The sequence below is a fragment of the Microtus oregoni genome, unplaced genomic scaffold (genome assembly GCF_018167655.1).
Source record: "Microtus oregoni isolate MIOR12 unplaced genomic scaffold, Mior012 000011F_ref0000422, whole genome shotgun sequence".
Classification (NCBI taxonomy): Eukaryota; Metazoa; Chordata; class Mammalia; order Rodentia; family Cricetidae; genus Microtus; species Microtus oregoni.
In genome coordinates, this window is record NW_024543070.1 from 12,203,077 (window position 1) to 12,219,483 (window position 16,407).

Genomic DNA, 16,407 nt, shown 5'->3' on the forward strand with positions numbered 1-16,407 from the left:
AGAGATGGCTCGGTATTTATGAGCACTGGCCCCTCTTCCAGAGGACCCTCAGCAGCCACATGGCAGCAGACCATCATCCTCCAGTTCCAGGGGCTCTGATACCCTCTTCTGACCTCTGTAGACACATGTGGTACACAGACATGTTTACAGGTAGAGCACCCATACACATAAAATAAGTCAATCTTTTCCTTCTTTTAAGGTTACTTACTAGCTGAACTTGCATGTTTTTCTCCCAGTGTCCCTCACTTTGGTAGGACTCAACTTGCAAGCTACTGTTCCAACCTCCCAGGTGCAGAGAGTACAGGCATATGCTGTCATGTTCCTCTGCTGTCCAGACTACCCTGCTGAAGAAGTCTTGTCAACATTGAAACCAGTGGAACTGAATCAACTTCATACAGAGCGGCAGTCTCTCAGGCACATAGAGCATTCACAAGCATCCACTACTCACTCAGGCTCACAAACAAGCTCACACTCATATTTCTTTCTTTCCAGAACAAGCCAGAATTACAGCTCTTTTAGTGATTGTTATAATTTTTGGAATGGTTCATAAATTTTCCAGATTCTTTTAAATTTGTAATATTTTCATCTTTTTTTTCTTCTTTTCCCCCCAATTGTGAACCATTCCATATTGCATCTTTATTGCAAAAGTCAACATGCTTTTTAGAAATTCAGATTGTAATCGATAAAACAAACATTACATATATGAATTTAAATGTATAAACAGTTAGAAATCCAACAATATCTCCTATATACTATTACACAAGTTCACAATCTTGTAAAAACTATAATACAGGCATACTATACATCGAGAGGAAACACTATTCCTTTTCACATGATTTTTTTTTCTTTTGAAATAGTCATCCATCAGCGGGATCTTTCTTGCTGTAAAAAACTGTTTTCCAGCGTCTCAGTGGGTGGCGACATTTTCCCAATGCTCCAAGAAGAAACTGAGAAAAAATTCACATTCCTTGGTGTTATCTTTTCAGGTTTGGGCAGAAATCTGGTAGTAAATCTGGCAGCTGTCAACTGCTGCTCTGCTACATGGGCACCTACACATTAGGAGCAGCAGAATCTGCCTCAAATGCTAAATCTTTTCTCTATACACAAAGATGCCAAGAAACCAGTCCTGGTGTGGATTCTAACAGTTGGGGATAGGTGGGAGGGGGCAAAGGGGAGAGATAGATACACATACACATATTCATATTCAGCTATTTTGTGCTAACCTTGAGTGCATTTAATCTCTATTTTATAATTCATTTTTGAGTGAAACACATTGGAAAAGAATTTTAGTTAATTTTAAGGAATACTAAAACCCCAAGTTTTGTACTAGGGACCCAAAATCTTAGTGAAAAATGATCTGGTCTTCATATTAGCACCTTTCTTTCCCAACCTCTGCCCCAGTAACAAAAAAGTCAAACGAATTCTCACCTCTCTCTACAGTGAGTGTATAAAGATGTCAATTTTAAGGTTAAAAAAATCATATGAAAAGGAATCTCATTCAGTCGAATGTCAGTCTACGGAGACTTTCTTACAGCTTCACTAATTTACTGTAATTTTCAGTTTCCAAATACAAAAATACAACAATTCTTATTGAAATCTATACGCTGGTAGTTTTAGTACACAAAAGAAAAAAAAACCCAAACAAATTATTTACAAAATTATACAGTTTAAGAAAAAACTTTGTACAAAAAATATATAAATCCTTTGTTCCCTCTATCACGTTTAAATGGTCAGGACTCAAAATATTCACCACAATGAATCTTTCCAAATATATACTGACTGAGCCACAGACATCAAGGAAATTCATTAGAGATGATGGAGAAGTAAGGAGCAGATGCTTAGTGTAGGGTACCTGTTCTATGTGTTCGTTCTCAGTGGGCTCACTTCAGCTCGGTGTTCACAGAAACACAGTGACCTGGAGAAGTCCCACTACTAAGGGAAAACTACGTGAACTTAAAAAGGATCCTGGTGTTTGACACATCATTCCAAGACAATATGAAGAAGAAAGGATGATCAGAAGGTGGGATCTAACGCCTTGTCTCTATGTAACTCTAGAGTCCTGATGGTTTTGGGTTTCAGAGTGAACTGTTTCTATTTTAAGAAACAATCTTTATTTCTGGGAACAAAAACCCTGGCATGGTTAGTGATCACCAAGAACCTTCTGCAGCCAACAGGAAGTTTCAAATTTCACACCACACATGTAAAAGTGACATCCTATGTACAATAATCATTTCATTTCCCCAGTGGTCAGTACAGTGTAGTGTTGCTCCTCTGCTTTTCCATCTAACATTCAGAACACAAGGACATAAATTTACACGTATATTTTACCTAACAGATACTCTGTACAGTGTACAGTAAAAATGCACACGGTAAAGGAAACTGCCTACTAAAGTATGCATATGTTCATGGACAGCAGAAATGTATAAAATTATGAAAATATAAGGTCATCTGATCAATGTCAAGTTAGAATCTCATTTATTACTAGGATATGCAGACTCCTAACCCCTACCTCAGCACCTCACCATCATGGTTACAGTTTAGGAAAAGAACTTCAGATATCCTTAACCCTTTTATGTAACTATAACTATGCTGAAGCTTTTAAGAGGGAGGAAGCCAGTAACTCTTTCCCCCGAAACTCTGCCTTTATTTTATCAAAACATCACTTATTTATAACGGTGCTGGTTTAAACCTTTTATTGATGACTGATTCTTGATTGCCCAACTGAACACTTATTTAAAAAGTTAGGCCTATCATCAAAAGGGATGAGGAAGATAACAGGGAATGAATGAGGGGCAAAAGGCAAAATGAGAATTATTAAAAAAAAGGGAGGATCAACTGAAGCAATGCTCACCACATATCAAAACAAGGAAGGGCGATGGCAGAAGCCCCAGAGCCAGTGTGAGGAGAGGCTGAGTATCACAGAGCCAGCTCCCGAGCTCTGCAGAATCTGGGAACAGAGATGGTGGTTTTGCTGAGGTACTGCTGCACATTAAACTCTGAAAAAGACTGACTATAAAGCGGGCTCTTCCATAGGGGAAAAAATGAACTTTTCTTCCAAGACTATCCTTGAAAGAAAAGGGTATTTAAATTATGAATATCTCCTACTGTCTGACGACCCATCCATAACACCTAAGAGTTAAGAGATTCCAGGCGATTTTGACATTTAATGAAATTTTTATCAGCAGATTTATAATCCAAAATAAAATTTCTGAACACCCTGTCTTTACATTGTAATCCAGCACCAAGAGCAGAAACAAATGGTGTGGAAGGTAAGGTTCTAGAGAATCCAGTCACTCCTGCAGATCTTCACAACTGCATAAAGTCATGGCCTTTGGTGATTTGATATCACAGACAATTACAAGATGTGTTTGAATAGCAACTTGCTGTCCTTAAACCTACTGTGTTGAAGACAAAAATAAAAAAAAATTTTTTGGCTCATCGACTTCTTTAAATAATTTTAAAAAGTTGTTCTTCTAAACAATATTTCTAAAAATTACACAGCTCGCATATCAAATTTCATCTTCGCCATGAACGAGACTCATATTCATCTTCATCTTCATCATCATCATCATGCAAAAACAAATCCGAGGTTTCTGTTTCCTAAAGAAAGGAGAAGGTACATGTTTAGCTGTGCACAAACTCAAGGTCAACCAGCCACGTGATAAGCAGACTAGTTTATTGGTTTACAAAAATAGACAAGTAGTTTATTTTCAGGGCAAAACAAAAACTACCAACCAGTCAACAACCCCATCTTTTAATATGGAGAACATGTGCTTCCTTGCCACAGTTAACACAATGTATTGATCAACTCAGACACAACAGAGATGTTTGTTTCTTTGTAATGGTAACACTTAGCATTCTTAATAGAGATCTTGAATTATGCAACACAATACTACAATCTGTCATAAAATGTGGTTAATTCTCTAACAGGATACTAGAATTTGTTTTCTATCTGACTTTAATTTTGTACCTTCTAGCCCATTTTCCTCCCCATATTCCAAAACACACCTTAAAAATGGATACTACTATTTATCCTGTTTATACTGAAAACATTAATAGGAGATTCCCATTCCAATAACACTAAGAAAATAAAACACTATGTGGAAGTCAGTCATCTCAGTCCACGCCTATAATCTTAGCACCTGGAAGACGGAGGAGGCAGTTTGTGAGTTTGAAGGTAGCCTGGACTACAGAGCAAAACCCTGTCTCAAAAAGCAAAAGAACAAAACTAAGTATTAGTGGATGTTTAGAAAGTGTTAATCAATTTATGTGTTGTATATACATATATATATTTGTGTACATATATACATAATATATGTACAGTGTCAATTTTTTTTTTTTTTTTGGAGACGGGGTTTCTCTGTGGCTTTGGAGCCTGTCCTGGAACTAGCTCTGTAGACCAGGCTGGTCTCGAACTCACAGAGATCCGCCTGCCTCTGCCTCCCGAGTGCTGGGATTAAAGGCGTGCGCCATCATCGCCTGGCTGTACAGTGTCAATTAAAAAATAATTAAAACTGATTTTATCTCATTAACAAAAGCAAGGAAAATCAGCAACTGTCCCAATTTTTCTTGGGATATCTATCATTGATTTGTGAGCAGCGGATATGCTAACTTTCTGCATGACATGACATTCCACATCTTTTATAAAAATCTAAAATCTGACACAAAGTAGAAGTATCTACAAACATCACCAACATGAAAAACCTACTTTCTTCCTAAACTGGGAACGATCCTGTTTTTGTTATATAAACTTGTCCATATAGTCAGAACATATTTCATTAACTAGAAAAACTTGATTCTTTTAAAAGCAAAATTAACAGAATCAGAAGTAATTTACATTGTGGGCTCAATGTTCTCTTAAATAAACCAATTAGAATACAAAAATACAAAATTACTTCTCATATTTTAAGTGGCTAACTATCACTTTTAGAGTGGTTTTAACTTACTGAATGAAAGAAAAGTACCTATTTTCAAATGTATAGTATTTAATATAAAAAAATAGAGAGGAAGTACTGTAATTCAAATTTTATTTTAATGTTTGAACTTACCTCTTCTTTGACTTCTTCTTCCTCAGTCTCAGTAGATATAGATGGTACCTTGGGCTTGTGCCATGATATCTGTAGCCGACGGTCTTTGAATTTTGATGCTTGGTTTGCAGCCTAAAGTGTATTTTAAAAGAATACATAAGTATGCACTTGTATTTACTAAGGATTTCTTCAAACACTGTGCTATTTAAAAATGATGTAAGGTGGGCCTTTCAGTTAAGGCAACTGCTATGTTTGGTGCCTTACCACTGCTGTGTTACAGTCACTCTACTGTGCAAGGAAGGATGGAGGATAACAAATACTTTCTTCATTCAATGACCAACCTCCGACTTTGATTTTACATACCAAACCTTAAAGATGATCATCTCCTGTCAGTCACAGCACTGCATTTTTTCAGTTCTGTCTGATAAAGCTCTTCCTAGCCCCTCCCCATAACTTCTTTTCCAGAGATGAACTCTCAACCCTCCTGCTTCACTTTCCCAAGCACTAGGGTTACAGATGTGAGACATAATGCTCACTCTCTTTTCTCAAATGCTCAGAATTCCATAGCTATCCATTCAACAAATGGTAATTAGAGCTGGGCTTGGTGTCTCACACCTATAGCACCCTGGAGGCTGAGACCAGCCTGGCTATATTGTGAGTGCCAGAAAGGGTCTGGACTACAGAATGAGATCCAATCTAAAAGTCACATTGTCCCAACCCAACTTGATTTGTTCATTGTTCCCTTCCTTCTTTCCTTCCTTTTCTTTTCTTTTCGGTAGCAATGTGGACTGAACTCAGGGTCTTGCACACACTAGGCAATGTTCTAAGAGTTATATCCTAACCCCTCAGTGTTTTCCTCAGTGCAACCTTCTAACTACTTCTCAGCAAATGTCAATGATGACATTCTACTTATTAACTTATTTCTTTATATAAAGGAAGGAACCCATGGTCTTGTGAATGTTATATACAACTGTGTGCAAGCATTGTACCACTAAACTATATTTCTAGACTTAAATGATGTACGTATATATATATATGTTTTATGAAAACAGTTAAATTAGTAACAAAAAGTCTAAGGTGGACCAGTGAAATGGCTCAGCAAGTTAAAGCACTCACCCCCACAAGTTTGATGACCTCTTTGATTCCCAAGAACCAGCCCCTGAATTTTGTCTGCTGACCTCCTAGTATATGGGTGCCATGTCATAAGCAGCAGCCCCCCACCCTACATACAAAATTCTAACATATCTGAGGTTGGTATTGTTTACTTCCTTTTATATTTCAGATTTCTAAGTTTTCTTCAATGAACACCATGAAAGACACTGCTCCACAATCAACAACTTCAACTTTTCTCCATTTCAACAGAATCTGAGGACAATTTTGCTTAGAGGGCAACTCAAGAGTAGTTTAAGTTAATCACAGTAAGTTTCCCTCAGAAAGGATCAATGCAGATGTGTGTGTGTGTGTGTGTGTGTGTGTGTGTGTGTGTGTGTGTGAGAGAGAGAGAGAGAGAGAGACACTTATGGCTGACATGAAAACACATCACTGGCTGTGAGTCAGATGAGGGAGTTAAAAACGTTTGTTAGGAAGACTATTGTATCTTAAAAACTGGCATAAGAAACACAGCCTCCTTTTTTTTAGCCTTTGGATATTCTTGTTGGAAGTTGTGGTGTATGTGGTTGCTGCAGACATTCTGGTAGCATGAGGAAAAAAATGGCTATCTGTCAACATAGCAGAAAAGCAGAAGAGAAACATAGTAGGAGCTTGTGTGTTTAAGTAATGCTAAAATCTCCCCTAAAAATTCTTAAATGGAAAGAAAATAGAAGGTGAGTGAGATGGCTCCGCAGGTAAGGTGCTCGCTGCCAAGTGTGACAGTTTGGTACACATGGTAAAAGGAGAACTAACTCCCAAAAGCTGAGTTCAGTACACAGTAGCATGTGTGCCCATACACATCACATACACAGGACAAATAAATGTAAACTATAAGGAAAGACAAGAGAAGAAAACAGGAGCCAAGGCTTGGTAGTTAAAGCACTTGCTGTGTCAACAATTCTGGTGACCTAAGTTCAGATCCCTAACAGCTACATAAAAACTAGGAGTAGCAGAGAGCATCTGTGACCCCCCAATGCTGGGAAGGAAAGCAAGGGCAGACAGAAGCAGGTCCCTGGAGCATGCTGGCCAGTCAGTCTAAGCTGCAACAATAAGCTCCAAATTTCAATTGAGAGACCATGTCTCAAAAAGTAAAATGGAAAGTGACAGAGGAAAACACAGTTAATGTCAACAAACCTCTGGCTTCCACAGGCACGTACAAATACAAATACAGGAATGCACACATACATATACACCTCATACTCAAAAAAGGATAGCTTACATTTTCAAATTATGTTACATGTAGCCAGATGCATCTTGAGGCAAGTATATGTTATTTTGTAATTAAGAAAGAAGAGAAAAAATTCAAGTACCCATGCCCTACCCCACTGAGGAGAACAAATGAAGCACACTGACAATAAAGATTGTGTGGTTATGGGGCTGGAGAGATGGCTCAGTGGTTAAGAGCATTGCCTGTTCTTCCAAAGGTCCTGAGTTCAATTCCCAGCAACCACATGGTGGCTCACAACCATCTGTAATGAGGTCTGGTGCCCTCTTCTGGCCTGCAGACATACACACAGACAGAATATTGTATACATAATAAAAAAAAAAAAAAAAGATTGTGTGGTTAGAGCCAGGCATGGTGGTGCACACCTGTGATCCCAGCTCTTGGAAGACAGAGGCAGACAGACGTCTGAGTTTGAGGCCAGCCTAGTCTACATAGGGAATGCCAGGCCAATCGGGGTGACATAGTGAGAGCCTTCTCCAAAACAACAACAGACAACTTAATGCCCTCTAGTTAAAAAATTCCTCTGTGTACTCCAAACAGTCTCAACATTTTTTTAAATTTTTTTTTGTTGATTTTTTTCAAGACAGGGTTTCTCTGTAGTTTTGGTGCCTGTCCTGGAACTAGCTCTTCTAGACCAGGCTGGCCTCGAACTCAGAGATTTACCTGCCTCTGCCTCTGCCTCCTGAGTGCTGGGAGTAAAAGCATGCGCCACCACTGCCCGGCCCAAACAGTCTCAACATTTAAGAGAACAGTTTTCCATACTGCATTCAGTCAAATCTCTTCAAGAAGGGGTGAAGGAAAGTGCCAAAGTGCCTGTCCTGTTTGTGTCTTTTAAACTAGACTCTATGACTTAAAATTATCAGCTTCAGAATTAAACTATTAATCCTTAATGAGAATTCTTCATAAACCTCTTTAGCATTAGCCAGGCATGGTGGCACATTCTGGAATCGCAGCACTTGGACAATAGAGACAAGAGGATCAGTAAATCAAGGCAAGCCTTGGTGATATGGTGAGTTTGAAGCCAGCCTGAATTACATAGGACTCCACCTCAAAACAAAACAAACAACCAAACAAAAAAACTCAAGAGCAAGAGAGACTGCTCAAAGGTTAAAAGCAGTTGCTGCACATCCAGAAGATGTACTTTCAGTTCCCAGCACCCTCACAACTACTTGTAACTACAGTTCCAGGGGATATGATGCCCCCTTCTGGTCTTGTTGGGCACCTGCATACATGTACATTCATGTGTACACACATACACACACACACACACACACGTATACAAGTACACACATAAATCTCTTTAAAAAAACACAGCACCAACAAAAATAGATCTTTACTGTCCTCAGATCCCTGTGACATAAAGAACATATTCTTTTTAAAAAGCTTTTCCTGGACTCATTGATTTTGATCATCCCCCTACCCACACCCCAAGACAGGGTTTCTCTGTGTAACAGTCCTGGCTGTCCTGGAACTAGCTCTTAGAGACCAGGCTGGACTCAACTCACAGAGATCCACCTGCCTCTGCCTCCTAAGTGTTGGGATTAAAGGCCTCAGCTCCTAAATGTGAGGACTATAGGACACACCACTGTATCTCACTCAGCACCCTGCTTCTGAAGCCCGGCCCTGCCTCAGCTCCGAAATCAAACAAAGCCAGTTTGGTGGTGGACAGGATAAACAGGAGATCTAATTATGTCTTGGCTACACAGAAAGCTTGAGACGCGAGCCTGGACCACATGAGATGATTCCAATAAACTTCAAGAAAGCATGTAAATAAACAGGAAAAGCAGAATGAACAAAAGGGAGGGGAGGGGAGCAGGAGAGAACCAGAGGAAAGGAACATCCAACATGAGAGAGACCATTTGTAGGCCACAAAAGCCTATATTTTACAACTTGACTCTTTACAAGAATAAGTCTACCAACTTTAAAAAAAAAATGTCTTTATTCATATTTATGTGTGTGTGATCTGTGAGTGTATGCCTTGTGTCTACAGGTCCCTGAGGAAAGAGAAGAAAATTCTTTGGCACTAGACTTATAGGCGGTTGTAAGCTACCCAACACGGGTGCTGGCAACTGAGTCCTTTTCAAGAACATGCCCTGAAGCCAGGAGTGTGTCACACGCTTTAATTCCAGCACTTGGGAGGCAGAGGAAGGTGGGTCTCTGTGTTCAAGGTCAGCCTGGTCTACACAGTGAGTCTAGGATAACCAGAGCTAGGTAGAGGAAACCTGTCTTAACCACTATCCCAGGGGTGAGGTAGGAAATGTTCTTAATTGCTGAGTCATCTCTCTAGGTCCAAAGTCTGCCAATTATTGGTATACACTATAAAGATCTATGTTCCCTAACAAATACTGAAAGCATGCCAGACTAAATTTCATGGTGGGGATCCAGGCTCTGCTTAGCAGAGTCCCGTGCTCACAGCATCAGGTAGTGTTCAAGATGTCATTGGGGCTGTGTTATCATCTGGAGGCCTCACTGACTGAAAGTCTATATCCAAGCACATTCCAGTTCTGAGAAGTTAATTCTGTGGAGCTAGAGAATTGAGGGTTCTCTGTTCTTACTAGCTTTGGAGTATAGGCCACCATCAGGTCCTATAGTCAGTCTATCAGCTTCTTGAGGTCAGCCACAACTCCTTGCCATGTAAGATTGTTCACCAGAGCTAAAAATCAACAGTCTGGTCAGGGGATATATTAAAAATTTTACATATATTTGGTAATATAATGATGTGGTCACATCCGTCACTGTTGCTACACATTTGTTCAATAAAGCAAGTCACACATACCAGTCATAAAGAAGTGTGTAGTGTTCATGAAAACAAGGAAAGGTATCTCCACTTAGTAGCAATTTTTTTAAAACTGGTGACATTTTGATGACCATGTATATAGAATAAGAAATAATAAAATCCATTCTTTCTATCTAAAAAAACTATGTTCCTATGTTGTTATAGATAACCTGGACTGCATATATTATGTTTAGTTTCTGTGGCTCTGTATGTGTTCAGGTGTGAATTTGCTTGTGAAAGTCTAAGGCTGACACTGGTGTCTTTCCCAGTACATTTTCCTACTTTTTTGAGACAGAAGCTCTCACTGAGCCCTGAATTCAACAACAGGCTAGTCTGACTAGTCAGCAAGCCTCAGGGTTTGTCTGTTAGCCCAGCAATGAGATTATAGGTGTACTCTGCTGGCCTATATTTACATCTGATAGGGATCTAGACTCAGTTCTTTATGATTTCCACCAACTAAATTATCTCCCCAGTACCACTCACATACATTTTCATGTAAGTGAGGCCTTCCTTATCATGATCTGCATCACCGTCTTTTAACACAGAATGGGGTTAGAAATATTTTTCTCAAGTAAGATATCTGGAGTAAGGGGGTGGAGAAGATGGGGGAGGAGGTTCAGTGAAATGGCTCAGTAGATAAAGGTGCTTGCTACCAGGCCTGATGACCTGAGTTTGAACCCTGGCACCCATAAGATAGAAGAGAGAAATTCCCAAAATTTGTTCTCTGATTTCCACATGCATGTCATGGTATAATCACCCTTACTCCCAAATAAATAATGTAATTTGTAAAAAGTTGCCTAGGACTGGAAACCTGATTATCTTGGCTCTGGTACTTGTCATCTGTATAATCATAGTGGGCAGTTTAAGATTTGATGTTGAATCTGAAGAAAAGATGATCACTGGAGACTGGAGATAAGACTCAACTTATACAGTGATTGCCTAGGAAGCACATTCTCCTTAGTTAAATCCCCAACACTACCAAAAACCAGGCACGTTGGTGTATACATGCCTGTAATCCAAGCATCACTAAGATGGAAGCAAGAGGATCAGAAATTCAAGGTTATCCTTGCCTACACACGGAAGTTTGAGGATAACCTGGGGTACTTGAGACCCTGTCTAAAACTTTAAGAGACTTTACTGTATAAAATTTCACATATTTTTCATACTTAAAGTCATTTAACATTACAAAAACTCATTTATGAAACTCTAATTCAGAAATGTCTAACAAATGAATTAATGAATAAATAGCTGGAAAGAGAATATACTGTACAAGTTTGTCTGTAGTCAATCCTACTTGTCTGTAGTGAATGTCAACACTGCATATAGAATAAATATGCTTACTGCCCTAATAATTTGAGTTTTGTCTCTATTCCAGATTAATCTGTTGCCTAGAAATACCTGGTAAACTGAAATTATCCTAAAATCAAGTCTGTCTTTGGAATGCTGTTCCACTACAAATATGTTTACAAAGATTATTAAGGAATTTCAGAGAAAAACCTACTTCCTGACCTTGAAAAATACATTAATAAAAAATTGGTAAAGTCCAAGTTTTAACATCTAACATTACTAACCTAGAAATCATTTGATATTTATAGATTATAACAAACAAAGTGCTGAGTGCATTGTTTTTAGAGTTAACAAGAGTTATATGAAAAACTTACTGAGAAATGCTGAAGCAGTTCATCCTTTTCCTCCTCAATGAATCCTCCAACTGTGAGTGCTTTGGGGCGGTGGTCCACTACCATGTGATTTAGTGAGCCCCTCCCTCTTCCTCGACCTCGGCCTCTTCCTCGACCTTGAGAGGACATGGTTTTTCCTCGGCCCACAGGTAAAATACCTAATCTTGCAGCCTAAATCACAACAAGCACATTGCTATATTATTAATCCTTCATTAAATAAAGAGAAAAATCTATTTTTTGAGATGTTATATAAGTTAAATCTCACCTCAACTTGTAACTGACTGAGCTTTTTTCGTAATTCTGTTGTGTCTTCTCCTGAAGAGAGCCTCTTGTGGAGATCCAGTTCAGTGTCTAGTAGCTCCTTCTGCGCCTGAGAAAAGTTAACAGTGAAAAGGGAGACTTCAAGTAAACACTAAGATCTTTTTTTTTTTTTTTTTTTTTTTTTAAACACTAAGATCTTATTCAGAGCATTACAGCTACACAATGCCAGGCTTCTGAAAAATACAGGACAGAAAAGACATGGGTGCTCTGAGGAAGTAAACCTTCACAGACATAATACTGCATACACAGCCAGCACAATTACAATATTTATCAATTTTACACAACTGTGGCTCACACCTATAATCCCAGGCCTCAAATCAGAGCCATCTTAGGTTACAGAATGAAACCCAGTTTTAAAATGATTAGTTAATTAAATAAAATATAAAATCGTATAAAGAACAGTACAGAATTACTTTCAGACTGAACTCTCTAAGTATTGCCACTCCTTTTTGTAACAGATAAATCACTGGTCTTCAGGTAGCTATGAAGATTTGCCTTCACATGCTCTTTATTTTTTATTATATGTATTTGTGTGCATATCTATATGGGGGTTTGCATAGTGCTCAAGGAGTCCAGAAGAGAGTGTCAGATTCCCTGGAAGAGGTAGCTGGAAGCCACTTCATGTGGCTGCTGGGAACCAAACTTGGGTCCCCTGGAAAATAGTATTCGTTCTTAACTACTGAGCTCTTTTTCTCTAGCCTCATGTAATTTGCAAAAGGCACAGGCCAGCCTAGGCTATAGAGAGACCCCCGTTTCAAATAAACCACACATATAAACAAAGACACCTCCCAGAACAAAAAACAACCACATCTTCCCTGAAAATTAAACAAAGTTTTAGGTCTTTAAACATATAAAAGGCAAATCCGGCAGTTCATTAGGGCTGGTGTATATGTATACGTATACTCATTGGTACAACACCTGTTTAAAATCCGGCAGTTCATTAGGGCTGGTGTATATGTATACGTATACTCACTGGTACAACACCTGTTTAAAATGCACTTGGGCTGAGGTCTACTCGAGCACCAGCATCTGTCCAAACAGGACTTTAAACTTATAGCATCAGTGAAAACAAATTATTCTCTAATGGCCTGATTCTCTCCTACTAGTCCAGTAGTAACTTCACCAGCTGGTTCAGGGGCTGCCTATGGGTCGCACTCCACTTTCAAAGTGCCAAGCACATCACAGATGTTCTGTAAGTTTGCTAGAGGAGGAATGCAACTGGATACCTCCGTCTTTGTCTTTACTTTGGATGGTGTGGAGACGGCAGAAGACGTTTTTAATTCATCTTTCAATTGTGAGATCTTCTCTCCCAGTTCTTTCAACGTCTTCATTATATTTGCTCTTTCTTCTGGTTTCATGTTTTTGTTTTTTTCTAGCTTAGAAATTAGCATCTATAAAATAATCAGAAAAAAATAAGTCTAAACTAAGCAAATTTAAGCCCTAAAGCTTTACTACTATAACTTTGTAAATCATTTCTATGTGACATTTCAGAATGCAAAGGATGAGTTCTTACTCTACCTTCTGGCATTCTATTTGCTTTTCCAACATTTCTTGCTTCTTTTTCCTCATGTCTTGCTGTAACTTCATTGCTTCCTGAATAAAGGAAAGAAGGAAGTTAGTAATGGATTTAAAAAAAAAAAAGAATCAGCTTCTTCTTCTCTGAAATGGACGTTCCCTCCTCCATCAAAATCCGATGAGCGCAGCAGCTGGGGTGGGACATGGCTAGTACACGGCTAAAATCTCCAGACTGAAGGGAAAACCCAAGGAGAGCCCGTCTAAAAACCAAAAAACCTAAAAGGAAGCCTTTGAATAACTTTCCCAATAATTCCAGTACAACTATAAAATTTACATCTATACTTTGTATCTTTAAAAAAAAGCAAATTATTTTCACTTTCCAGTATAATAGGCCAAATCTTTATTTCTGAAGTTTAAAGTTTTAAATTATGAGATACGACTATAAATTGTGAATAATCAGGATTTTTTTTTTTTTTTTTTAATTTTTCAAGACAGGGTTTCTCTGGGTAGCCTTGGAGCCTGTCCTGGAACTTACTCTTATAGACCAGGCTGGCTTTGAACTTAGAGAGATCCACCTGCCTCTGCCCCCGAGTGCTGGAATTAAGGTGTGCACCACCACTACCTGGCTTCAATTTTTTTTTAACTTGGAAAATGTTGTTTCTACATTCCTGAGAATTGAATCTTTCTATGGAGACAATACATATAAACATTTGTTTCTGCCAGGGGGTTGGGGTGGCGGTGGCACACGTCTTTAATTTCCTCCAGCACTGGCAGAGGCAGGCGATCTCTGTGCATTTGAGGCCAGCCTGGTCTACATAATGAGTTCCAGGACAACCAGGGCTATATAAACTAATAAATACATTTATTTTCTATGTAAACAGCTTACACCTAAAACAACAGTTACTCCAAGCTGAGTCATATGATGAACCATAAGCATGTTATACTTATGAGTAACATTATCTGACTTTAAGAAGGGAATTGGAGGGCTGGAGAGATGGCTCAGAGGCTAAGAGCACTGGCTTCCAGAGGTCCTGAATTCAATTCCGAACAACCAGATGGTGGCTCACAACCATCTATAATACGATCTGATGCCCTCTTCTGACATGCAGGTAGAATATTGCACACATAATGATAAATTATTTATTTATTTTTTTATTTATTTTTAAAGGGAACTGGAAAACCCAGGTCTAGCCAAGTGGAAAAATACTTATACAGCATGTGCCAGGCCCTGGGGTTTCCATTCCCAGCCTCATCCCACCCACCCCCAAAACAGAAAGAAAACTGCCTACTTTTCTTCATGGAATGAATGAAAAAAAAAAACCAAAAAAACAAAATGTTAGCCAGGAATGGTGGTGCACACCTTTAATCCCAGCACTCAGGAGGCAGAGGCAGGAGGACCTGAGTTCGAGGCCAGCCTGACCTACAAAACAAGTTCCAGAATAACATGGACCACACAAGAAATCCTGATTTGACCCTACCCCCTACCCCCACAAAAAAAGAAATGTAACATATAAAAAATATTAATGGTTATAGCTCGGTGTACTTAAGGCTCTTGTTTTAATATTCATATCCAAAAGAACAATCTATTCCTTGGATTTAATGTGGCTACTAAAGGCAACTGTCGAGCCTTTTTCAGTTTGTTCATCATTTTTAAGTGTATTAAATGAAGAGAAAGTACAGCATGTCATAGCTATCGCTCTACAGTAACACAAATGTAAAGGTATTGTAATGCACAGGCACAAGAATGGAGGCCCTTACCTGTTTCTTCTTAAGAACTTCTTGAACATCATGAGATTTAGATCCTGAACAAAGTTTTGAAGGTGTCTTTAAGTTTGAGGAGCTGTAAATTGGTTTTGTATGGCCTGGAGTAGAAAATACCTTTAAAAAAAAAAAAGGAAAGGATGTTTTCTTTATTATTTATTATGCACATGTACACCTGCAGGCCAGAAAAGGGCACCAGATCTCATTACAGATGGTTGTGAGCCACCATGTGGTTGTTGGGAACTGAACTCAGGACCTTTGGAAGAGCCATCTCTCCAGCCTTCTATATAGTCTTAAAATTCATTTTGCTCAGTTCACTATGCCCTAAAATACATTTCATGGTGTACACTTCATGGTACATTAAAAAAAAAAAAAGTAATCCTCATTTCTTTGTAAAGTTAAATGCATTTTACTGTATAGATATATGACATTTTATGAAACCAGTGCCTTGTTGATAGACATTTGGGGATTTTCAGAATTATAAAAAGCATACAATTAGTAGTAGTATATACAAGTGTACTTACATTCTTAAAAAGATTATATTACATATATAATTTTTGCCTAACATTGCCAAATTTCATTTCATGAGAGTTGAATTATCTAGTATTTCCATTAGCATTTAAGTCTCAAGTCTACTTAGAATCTAATTATGTAATTTTTAAAAGCGGAACATAATTTTATCTTTTCCATATGGCTATCCACTTATACTAATAGGATTTATCAGAACACCCATTATTTTCTTCACTGATCTGATACTAGCTATTTAATATAATAAATGAAGTCTATTTTAGGCTTTCTGTTCTGTTTCACTGGTCTGTTAATTCCTGTGCCACCATCAATCTGTTAGTAACAAACCTTATAATATTTTTTTTAACTATTCTCTATCACTTTCCTTTTTCAGAGTTCCTCTGGCTGTCTATAATAACCATTATACTAGAGTTATTGAACAGATAT

The 16,407-nt window shown here is 38.4% G+C and overlaps 1 protein-coding gene across 2 annotated transcripts in view; it reads right to left on the reverse strand.

Annotated features, from left to right (window-relative positions):
* Nucleotides 1-267: 267 nt before the first annotated feature.
* LOC121453334 (RNA-binding protein 27) overlaps nt 268-16,407 on the reverse strand; it is a 72,840-nt gene continuing 56,700 nt past the window's right edge. For both annotated transcript variants that reach the window (XM_041660027.1, XM_041660026.1), the window contains 7 exons: nt 15,451-15,570; nt 13,696-13,770; nt 13,404-13,568; nt 12,122-12,226; nt 11,839-12,027; nt 5,049-5,159; nt 268-3,600 (listed from right to left, as the gene is read on the reverse strand). In XM_041660027.1, the coding sequence (XP_041515961.1) occupies nt 3,517-3,600; nt 5,049-5,159; nt 11,839-12,027; nt 12,122-12,226; nt 13,404-13,568; nt 13,696-13,770; nt 15,451-15,570 (849 nt within the window). In that variant the 3' untranslated portion in view covers nt 268-3,516. The remainder of the gene's footprint in view (nt 3,601-5,048; nt 5,160-11,838; nt 12,028-12,121; nt 12,227-13,403; nt 13,569-13,695; nt 13,771-15,450; nt 15,571-16,407) is intronic.